We start from the raw sequence: 10810 nt of genomic DNA, 5'->3' as shown, positions 1-10810 counted from the left end.
GAAGATAAGATTAAGAGGGAGAACGGAAACGACAATTACTACGAACGTCACACTGTGTTTTAGTCCGCGCCGCGCCAACGCACCCCCCTGCCCCAACCCACCGAGCAAACGAACAGCCGTAAACGCAGCCACGCGTTCATTACAACTCGTCCCTGTGTGTACGTGAAAAACCCGAACGCATCGAGTACAGAGAAACAACGATGGGAACGATATGAATAACGCGTTCTCCCGTGACAACGTAAGAACGGAAACGAAATGAAGAAGAAAAACGTGTGCGTCGTCGATTACGATTGTGTTATGCTGACTAGAGTCTAAATTATCCTTCTATACACACCTATCTCGTTATCCTCCGAATTAATTATGTATAATATTTATATATGTATAAACGATGCGCCGGCCGATCGCCTGTGTCCCAGGGATCGGTCGGTCCACATGCATCCCTCGTTGCACATCTATTTGCTTCCTCACTCATACATACACGCGCTCTTTCTCTCTCTCTCTCTCTTTCTCTCTGCTCATCTCTCATGTCCTTTTGTAACCGTTATAGGTACACTCAGAATTTACGGTGCTTATCGTAAAATACAGTACAGATTCGTATTCGGCGCGCCGTTCGACGAGGTACCGTGGCATCGTGCACGGCAGGAAAACCGATTTACGCTTTTCCCCTCGGTTTTCCTCCGTGTTCCGCGTGGATAGGAGGGACTTGGAGTGACGGTGTCCACGCGAGTTGCCCATCCAACTATCACACGGCTCAATTCACGAGAACACCCGCGAAATGGCGAAGAAGTTGCACGCGCACGCGAGTGCGCATGCGCGTCACGGTATCCCGCGTGGCGATTCAAAACGCGACGTTACAGTGTGTGTGTGTAGTTCTCGCTCATATCATAAATATCTGAATATAATATATATTTATATTTATATTTGCATTTATATTTATATATTTATATATATTTATATTTATATATATATATTTATATTTATATACTTTTTCTCTGTTTATGTATACGATGCGTTTTCTCGTGTGATCCTGTTTTTGCTCGTTTAAGCAGCTAACAACAGTCGGTTCGTTCGGTGGTGTTTTACTATTTTTACGCTAAAAAGAGCCTACAGGGTGCTCGTCGTCGATCCTTTCCCGAATCTTCGCGATCGGTATTGCAGTGTGCATCCGTGTGGCTTTTGTGTACATGTGCATATCTGTATGTATACGGTGTGTAGTTGGCGTCCAGACACGTCTTTGCACGGGTCGACAACATTCTCGCGTTCTAATTATCCCTAATTACAGCGGAACCGATATTACATATAATATATCGCATATGGTACAGACATCTTTAGCTCTTTCTCGTCGTAGGGAGGGATTCGCTGGCTCAATCGGTCCAGAGGAATTATCTACTTTCGCGATGCCTTCCCTGCCTATGCTTCCTGCTCACGAGGAGGAAGACATCGTGTTGTTTCTGTCCAGCTCGAGCTACTCGCGTATCCTGCTACTCTTTTATCGGCTAATACGCAACAGACCCTAACACCGCCGTTCGTTCCCTCTCCACGAAGCGTGTATCCACCGGTTTTTGTAATGAAATCTCCGTCGAGATTCGTGAAAAATTCGCGATTATCGGCAAGAGAGGGAACCGAACGAGCTCCTTGGTCTATGCGAACGCTGTGCGCTCGATGCTGGACGTCGGCTCGGTTTCTCTGATTCGTCAGAAGCCTTCGTCGTAAGGCTCCAAAGCGGTCACGCTCGCTTAGTTACTGAATCATCGACCAACGTTCCTTCGTCTATCGAAACGATGCACGCGAGTGTCGTGTCGATGAAAGACACGAACGTGTGTCCACGATCGAATTCGCTGAACGAAAGTGTACGTTCTGGTGGAACAGAGGGCAAGAAAGCCAAAGATCGAGAGATCGAATGTCCCATCTGTCGTGCCTTTCCCGCGTTTTTTTTTCTATTTTATTTTCGTTTTCATACTTTTTCTTTTTTTTCTTTCCTAATTTTTCTTGGCGTGTCTCCTTCGCCCCCTCCCTCTTTTCATCGCTTCGTTATCGCGTTTCTTAGCTTCGCCGACGTGTCCGAAAGTTAGCAAGAAATACAGCTTTGCCGATCCTCCGCCGACCCAACGAAACCGCAACAACTTCGCCTGGGTATTTGCCCTCTATCTTTCCGACACGCGAACTACACCTAAGTTTTATAATCTTCCTTCGGGATCCTTCACGAACTGCTTTCGAAACGCGCTGATCAACGTTTGGAGTTTTTTCGATAAAGGTGTGCCGAGTATCGTCGAATGTTAAAAACGGTGATAAGAACGATAATGATTATTTCGCTGTGAAACGAGACCTTGATTCCTCGTTCCATCGCGTCGATCAGCCCGAAGGAAGAAGCACACGGTTTTCTTTTACGTTTAAAGTAGGCTACATCGACATCGAGTTAAAACCGATAACGAGTTTAAAAGGTCGTTCAGTCGTGGATTACGGTTACATACGTCTTATTAACACGGACACGGTTACATACATGCACACACATATATTTTTTTTCCTTTTTTTTTTTTTTTTTTTTGAAATTTTTTCATGTCTTTTCTTTTTTTTGTCGTTAAATCTTCCACGTCGTCGATCGTTAAACGGTAGTAAAAGGTAAAAACGAGGGACGATTGATCATTCGTCGGCGATTTAGTCACAACGTATACAAGATGGTAGAAAAACACGTATAGAGGATGGATCGAAGGTGTCGCGGTTCACAGGCAGTTTTCGTTTTCGCGTTACGTAAAGTATACTGACTTATCGTACGTACAAGTGTATATAAGAATCTTAGATGAAAGAACAGTCTTCCGGATGGTAGATTCGATAGAAAAATGATCGCGCGGCAAAGGAACTCGTGGCTAGAATAAACGGTACAACAGTGTCGAATTGTATTTCCCTTTTTTTTCCCTTTTTTCTTTTATATCACAATAAAGTCTCGTTGGATCACATTCTGATCAGCGTTATTCTATAAGCCGCTTTATCGTTGATATACACCGATCAAGGTTATCCCTGATATCACCGAGCGCAGGTTCTGCGATTGGGTATTAATTTCGTTAATTATCGAACGCTTCAGATTGTCGTCGCCGTAGCTTTCTCCTTGTTCTTCTGTCGCGACTCGAATGCTCGGTCGGTCATGGCGGAAATCACGTGGGACAACGAAACTTGGCGGTTCGTAATCGTGAGAAGAAAATTCTAGTTACACGCGGGACATTTTTCGCGTTTCGCTTAATTCGAATCTTACACGTTAGAAATGGATCACGACATTAATTAATTAGATCGAGAGGTTAGATAGACCACGTTTGCTCGCAATCTCTTTCTCTCTCTCTCTCTCCCTTACGTGCGCGCGCAGACGCGACATGCTCGCGCAACAGGTTTCGCGCGCTCATTGGCAGTTAGCTACGTTCCATCGAGTTAATTTACAGCGATCGAGTTGCGATTCGTCACGGTTTATTACCATTCTCATCGATCACGATTAATCATCGAATACCCTCGTCTGCACGACTTTGATCGCGTCCTATTCGCGTGATTCTCGCGTAATTCCCTTTTCCGTTCGTTAAATATCGTTCCCTGCATTCCGCTGCATATTTTCTTCGAACAACTTCGAAAGAATCGAATCGACGCACGATGACGCGTTTACGAACGTTTGGATCCTCAATTCCTTGTGGCATTGCATGCTCGCTGCGGCGAAAAGAGACAGAGGGATGAAGAGAGGTTGGAGAAAGTTCTTCGTGAACTAAATACGTCAAATTTTTCATCGGCGCCATCTTCCCCCTAATTGTATGTCACGAAAAGACGGTACGTGTTCTCGATCAGAACGCGTGCACGACATTGCGAATTCGATTGGTCGGTCTTGAGCTGAACGATAAAACCATGGAAAGAAGGGACTTAAAACGAAACGAGAACGAATATAAACGATTCTTTGGTAAAGAAGTGGTCGAGTGATCCAACTTAAAGGTACTACACGTACATATCCATATACGTGCGCATGTGTGTGTGTGTGTGTGTGTGTGTATGGACGTGTGGTCATAAATGAGGTGCGTGTACATGTGTCCGTGAGTGAGGTTATGTATAAGTGTGCACGTATGCGAGTGAATGTGTCTCGACGTGTGTATATACAAAAACGAGAAGTGTACACTTACACGATGAACAACGTTAAACGAAGGTCCAGGGTGGCGTGCGTTAACAAGTGGTTTTTGGCACCCAGCAACACCGGAAACAGGACCCCCATTTTTCTTTCTTTTTTCCTATACCGCGTGTACGCATACCCTCGGTCAGTCGACGTTCTCAAGAGCATATACGTACACGCGTGCAAACTAACGCGACTAATTATTTACACTAAAGATGCTCGAGAGTCCTCTTTAGGCTGATCCTAGGATCGAATCGCCGTTCTTCCGTTTGTGCGAAGACGTGTCCAATCTGGAACTCCTTGCGCTGTGGCCTGCATATGGGGTCAGAAAAAAAAGAGGACCTTTGTAAACACGCTCGTTCAACTCTTCTGTCCACCTGTACCCTAACGACGTTGTATACATTTCTTGCAGCTAAATCTCTAGTCGTGTGTCTCTTAACGTAACCTAACCTACGAGAACATGATACTCGAGATATGTTTACATTTGGAAGGACGCGTTAGGTGAGTAGGTTGTTTGTAAATCTTCGAAGCGTTCCATGTGTGTCTGATGATTATTCAAGAGTAAGGGATATTTACAATTACTCTCGAGGAAGAGAAAAAGCACTGAAAAGCTACTCACAGAATCAGGATTACACTTCGGGCAGTGAGGAGCTCGATCGGTTACAGCGGCTCAGACCGGCTCGAGGAAACACTGCAACCGAAGATCGGCAGGCATCATTGAGGCAACATCTTGCAGCTCGACTCCATGCCCTCGGGTCTCATACGCATGCTGCCATTCGTCACGTAACCGTTCGCGTCAACGATGACAGAGACGCTGCCCGGATGATTGTGATAGCTTACGTTCCGATGGGTCATAACGATGTTCTTCTCGTGCTCGTTTCCCGCGTGAGTGAACATACAGCTCTCGCTGCTTCTGCTACTACACGGTTCCATCGAATGGTCCACTCGGATCGAGATAGAGTAATCGGACATAGAGTTCACTTCCACCGTTGCGTATTCTCTCATCATGGATGGCTTGGGAGAGTAATCCATCTGCATGTGTTGCATCGATGAGGTGGCTTCGTCGGCGGGATCCGTTATCGTGGACACGTGACCGTTAGCCATCGAATAGAGATCCGGTTCGTCGTGACTCTTTGACGACAGCATGGTTTCCAAACATTGGTACAACAGCGCGTAATCCTCCTGTCAGGTAAACAGATCGTATTATTCTCATTGTAACATCATATTATCCGTTGCAAAGATTTTCCACGTAAATTTGAGGTTAAGAACAAGGACATATATAGACTGGAAGACGTACCTTTGATCGAAAGACTCCAGGCCGTTTCATGTACAGTAATTTTGCGAACATGTAGATATCGGCACTCTTCTCGAACTCCAGCTGTTTGTTCAATGTTGTAAGCAGAATAAAGATTGCAGCCTCGACACCGCCAAACCTGATACGAATAGCGATCAACGTTATTAATATGTTCGTTATAGGTTCATCGAGCAGTAGAATGTTGTTTTGTAGTAGAAAATTACCTATCCATCACAACAATAGGGCCGTTTTGGTAGTCCCGATGTAAGTCATGGATCAAAGTTACGAGGGGTCGCGGGTTGGTGTTATGTGGCCAAAAGCCAGGCTGAGATCGTGGTCCTTGGACGATTTTGGCACTTAATTCGTAATCGTCTTGTAGAGATCGGACCGCGACTTCGCGCAAGATCATTCCGCTCGCGGTTTCTTTGATTCCACAAGATCGTACACGGAAGGTCTCCGACTCTAGATCTTTACCCTCGGTAGGCCAAAATTCGGGATACTCCTGCGAATTAATTAGACGTTATTCGTCGTGCTTTCAACTGTTCAATCTTAAAGACGAGAAATATCGAACAAAGAACTTTATGTACCTTGTCACATTCGGTTAACATGACTACAGTTTGTGCATTGTAATCCCACATCATCTGCCAGAACTCCATGATTGTATTTTCCATTGGATGTTGCGTGATGATGAACTCGCGATTGCGATGGAAGCCTAGAAATAAATTGTATTTGTTTCACGTTTTCGAAATAACGTTTGGCACGAAGCATTTAGAATGTTCGCTTACCAGCAATCCATGTAGCGTTGATATAGTCGCTTCCATCGATTCCGGGCTTCGGCGTCAAGTGAACGCGAGCTGTTTCGATCGAAATGACATCTTGATTACGATTCTTGTGCAGATTGCACGGTTTAATCGCAGACACGAGGTTGAACTCTTTCGGTTTCCACGAAGTCACCAGCTGAAGATACAATTTGTAAAATTAGAGTCACGTAGAAAACCTAGAATACTCTACTTATCCTGTTACATCACTAGTACCTTGTACTGAGCTTCAAGGTTGTTCCACGCATCGGTATTGGTATTATTGGGATTCAACATGTCCTGAACATACTCTAGTAGGCTGTTTGCCTCGATGTTAGTTTCACCGCTTTCGATAGCCTCTTGCAAAGCATGGTGAATGAACACGTACTGTTCCTCGGTCTGAACTAAGAAGTTTCGCTGTGTGCGAATGTGCTTTAAGAACCCAAATACGTTTACTTCGTTCTTGCACTTGGCCTGCTTCAACATGGCGTCAATAACAATGTAGGTACCTGTACGCCCGACGCCAGCGCTGAAAAGGTAAGAATTTTGATTAGTAATTTAAAGCAAGCGTTCAGATTTCTAATATCATTCATTTCAGGGCATTCTGGTTGCGTCTACCTGCAGTGGACAACGATTGGTCCTCCATCCGGAGGATTGGCATTGGAAGATTTCCGGATAAAGCTCAGAACCGGCAACGGATGTTCCGGTACTCCATGGTCGGGCCATCCAGTATAATGGTACTGCCAAATTATACGTTCTCCCATGTTGACACCGTTCTTCCTCTTCTTGACCTATGGATATCGCCATAATTTAGATGTCAGTATTATCAAGAAGGTGGATAATTCTTTCTCGCGAATATACCAACCTTGATGTGACGAATTTGAAGAGTACGAATGGTGTACGTAGCCATAACATCCTCTCTTAGCAGAGTCACTTGAATGTACCCATAGGTCTCGGATCCCTTCTTAGGCCAATACATATCACATTTTTTCTGCAGGAGAGAAGAATAGAAAGCGTCACGTACACAGAAGCGGTTAGATGCGCAGAAAATATCGTTGCAACACTTACACGACCACGTTCAACGAGATTGGTGATCATGACAACGATCGATACCCTCTGTTCCCACACCATACGCCAGAATCCATCGAAAGTCGGTGGCAATGGGCCCTGTGTACCAATGTAAGCCCGCGAACGTTGCCAACCGTCGATGTAATTCGCGTTCACATAATCGTGACCCTTCTTCGGTGGTCCTCCGCCGCATGATAACAATTGCACTCGTGTATGGTCGTCTGTGAACAGAAATATTTCGCTGAACCTTTGGACCAACCACTCGGCAACTTGCTAAAACGTTCACAAAGAAAACGAGATATTTTAACCAACATCGACCATTCCGAGCCCGCAATTCTACGTTTCTCCAAACTCGCCCTCCACGGTTAAACGTTCCGTTACCGGTTCCATTTTCTCGTTCAGAGCGTTCAATTAGATTCTGAAAGCGCCGTGAACCGACGTCGCGAATCGTCCAGGTGATCACCTCTTCTCCTCTCCCCCTTTCTCTCTCACCCACCACCATTGATAGGCATTAACGAGCTGTGCCGTGAAACATCTGTGACCTCATTGTCGAGTGCTGCCGGTCACTCACATTAAAAGCGAACGAGAGCAGCTCGTTAATCCGATAACATTGCGAACGTCCGAGGCGAGTGCTCGCAGCATCGCGAATTTCGACACGTCGAATCGCGCGCGATTTCGGTTGAACTCGTGGCCATCGTTCTTCTTATCTGAGCAGAAAACCGATACGTTATCGGTGTAAAATCGCGAAAGATTTTCGTTCCGGACTTTTCCTGATATACTCGAGATCTTATCGTGATAGAAGAACAGCGCTCGTTTGCTCGAATCAGCACCATTGTTGCGAATGTACATGAATAACGAATGAAGGTTGAATCTTAATTTAACGTGCACTTGATGCGCTTGTTTTCAATGGGACATTAATAGACGACCTTCGTTCCAGCGTGAGATAAGGATCGATCGATTATCAAAAATAGTACGAATGCTACGTGCGGAACAATAAGGTAACAAGGGCTAATCCGGGAGTAGACTAAGGAAGCGCGACGTTACTACTCTGATCGATCCTAACGAGACGGCGAGACATAACGCGCGGGTGCTATATAATGTAAACGCGAGAATTTCACGAATCAAACGAAAGTCGTCCGGTTTGAAATAGAAAGCGAGCTAGAGCGCAATTTCAGCTCTATTGGAGGCCAGTTCCACGCGAGGCCGAGCGACGCTGCGACGATTACCGACTTCCGATACGCGCGATTACAATTGTCGCATTGTGAGCCTCTGTCTCTGTCGCGACACGCGTGAAACCTTCGTCGACTTACATGCTCGATGACGAACCGACGAAAGAACGTACCGGGAAAGAGAAGAAGGAAACCTTGAAGAAACGGAAACGTGCCATTGCTGCAGGTTAATCGATTAACCGGGGCGCTCGATCGCCACTGCGCGAGAGATAACGCGGAGCGTACGACAGTCGGGCGGATAGAACGAAATTAAACCTCGCGATATATCGCGAGGATGAAAGGGAAACTCGCTTAAAAATAGAAGCTCGACGCCGGTGGGCCGGGGTAAGAAAAACAGGAGCTGCGTGGACCTGTCGAAACCGTGCGTGCCTCGATGGAAATAAAGCTTTCCGCGAAGGGGAGCCCCCCTCTGGTCGGTCTGGAAATCGAACACACCGTGTATAGCTAGCTACTCACAGGCCAGTATGTTGAGGTATCGATTCTTCGCTTTGTTCTCAACATATTGGGAATTCTCCGCGGTGAACTTGTCGCTCTCCGATTGAATGAACTCGTATTCCTTGCTGAACCCGATGTCCCCATCCGCATGTAGGCTCGCGACGTGCTGTACAAACTTCTGAATGGCGACCGCGGTACGTTCCCCGTCCTGCTCGCTGTTCTCCCATTCCTGAAGGGTGGGCACATTGCGGGGCGGATAGTCGAGGAAGTAGTACGCGGTGTGGAAGCATTTCCTGAAAATTGGCCTCAGGCAAGGCCTAATGAGTTTCGTCATAAGCATGCATTCCAAACGAAAACGTAAAACAAACGCGAAGAGCGAAGGAGAAGGATGGAAAGCCGGTGGAGGAAATTCGAAACGGTTTATCAAGGCAAGAAAGCGACACGACGTTCTTTCATCGAACGTGTCCTTATCAAAGTGCCTCGGAACTGCAACGAAATTGAACGCAATAAGAGATACGGAGCGTCATTCGTTTCCATTCGATCGTCGTTTACGAGCGACGAAACGCGCGGGAAACCGATGGCGCTCCGTGTTCCCGATTCGTCCATGATCACCTCCCGTAAACAGAGAGATTCTCGAATAGGGCAAACGCTTTCTTTCTTTCTTTTTCTTTTCTTTTCTTTTCTTTTCTTTTCTTCTGAACTCACAGTTCGAGGAACTTCTTCATCCCGTTGATGAACTTCTCTTACTATCCATTCTAGGCTTGTGCAGAAAATCTCCACGATCGGCAGAGCAAGGAGGAATCGAGGTGAACGTTCCTCGAATAGACTACGAGAGCGGGCAACGCACAGGCACAGGCCTGCCGAAGCACGCCGTCCGTGACCCAGAAAATATTCCTTCTTTACGAATCGTTCCTCCGAGAGTCGCACAGTATCACGGATGAATCGACGTCCTTGAGCATCTTCAGCGATGGCGATCGACCAGCGAAAATAAGAGAGACTGCACGCGGCGACACGTGCTTTGGCACACGACTACCAGAGAACTCGATGGGCCATCCACTCCTGACGAAACGGGCGAAACGAGCGAAACGTAACGATTCGCCTCACGAAACGCCGCCTTACGACTGGCAAGCCTTACTTTGTCGTTGTTACTGGTCGTTATCGCGAACGATAAGAGGTCAGCCGATGATAGAGAAGGAGAGAGATTGCTGGAGTCGTGGAAAAAGGAAGGGTCTGTCGCGCGACGGAGAGGGAACGGTGAATCCGAGAAATACCTAGAACCGAATGTTCACCGTACGTATAATTGTTTTCCTGTACCATTAGCGATGATAGTGCACGGTCAGTCTAAATACCACGAGACCAGCCGGTAAACTGAACGCTCGACGAGCGGACTAATCGCGCACGGCGCACCGACTGCGTGCCATTTAATACTGCGTGACTGCATCGTGGATCGTTCGTAATTGCACGATGACGACCGAATGCCTATTATCGTATGATGGGGCAGAGGTATTGCATTTGCAAAGTTGAATGAGTGAACGAGACTGTGGGCGGCAATCACGTGACTATTAGGACTCGGGAAGAATACCACGATTCCATAAATTCATGCTCCGATGCCGATCGTCGGACGATTCTTGCTGGAACGACGAAGTTTGGACAGTCCAAGAGAGAGTCCAAGAGGGACGAAGAGAGAATGGAAATGAACATGGATGAGAAAATGGCGTCGTGCAAAACGAAAAGGTACGCGCGGCAAAACGGCAAGGCAAACGATTGATCCTCACTTCCATAGGACGAAGGACGTGATCATCAGCATCACGGCTAGACAAGCGCAAATCACCCCGGCAATCACTCCGCTGCTGAA

The 10810-nt window shown here is 46.6% G+C and overlaps 1 protein-coding gene across 7 annotated transcripts in view; it reads right to left on the bottom strand.

Annotated features, from left to right (window-relative positions):
- Positions 1-1445: 1445 nt before the first annotated feature.
- Positions 1446-10810, bottom strand: part of LOC108555348 (Protein tyrosine phosphatase 99A) — an 87091-nt gene continuing 77726 nt past the window's right edge. For 4 of the 7 annotated variants that reach the window (XR_001890769.1, XR_001890772.1, XR_001890773.1 and 1 more), the window contains 12 exons: positions 10731-10810; positions 8977-9272; positions 7292-7512; positions 7089-7214; positions 6842-7014; positions 6461-6752; positions 6212-6383; positions 6014-6138; positions 5651-5928; positions 5430-5565; positions 4752-5314; positions 1446-4444 (listed from right to left, as the gene is read on the bottom strand). Coding sequence is in view for 1 of the 7 variants with exons in the window: in XM_017910955.1 (XP_017766444.1) it covers positions 4847-5314; positions 5430-5565; positions 5651-5928; positions 6014-6138; positions 6212-6383; positions 6461-6752; positions 6842-7014; positions 7089-7214; positions 7292-7512; positions 8977-9272; positions 10731-10810 (2367 nt within the window). In the remaining 6 variants the exon portion in view is untranslated. Of the gene's footprint in view, positions 5315-5429; positions 5566-5650; positions 5929-6013; positions 6139-6211; positions 6384-6460; positions 6753-6841; positions 7015-7088; positions 7215-7291; positions 7513-8976; positions 9273-10730 lie in introns of all 7 variants that reach the window. The other 3 variants (XR_001890770.1, XR_001890771.1, XM_017910955.1) reach the window with 3 other exon arrangements.

Source organism: Eufriesea mexicana, unplaced genomic scaffold (genome assembly GCF_001483705.2).
Source record: "Eufriesea mexicana isolate 0111107269 unplaced genomic scaffold, ASM148370v2 scaffold107, whole genome shotgun sequence".
Lineage (NCBI taxonomy): Eukaryota > Metazoa > Arthropoda > Insecta > Hymenoptera > Apidae > Eufriesea > Eufriesea mexicana.
This window is presented reverse-complemented; position numbering and strand designations above follow the sequence as displayed.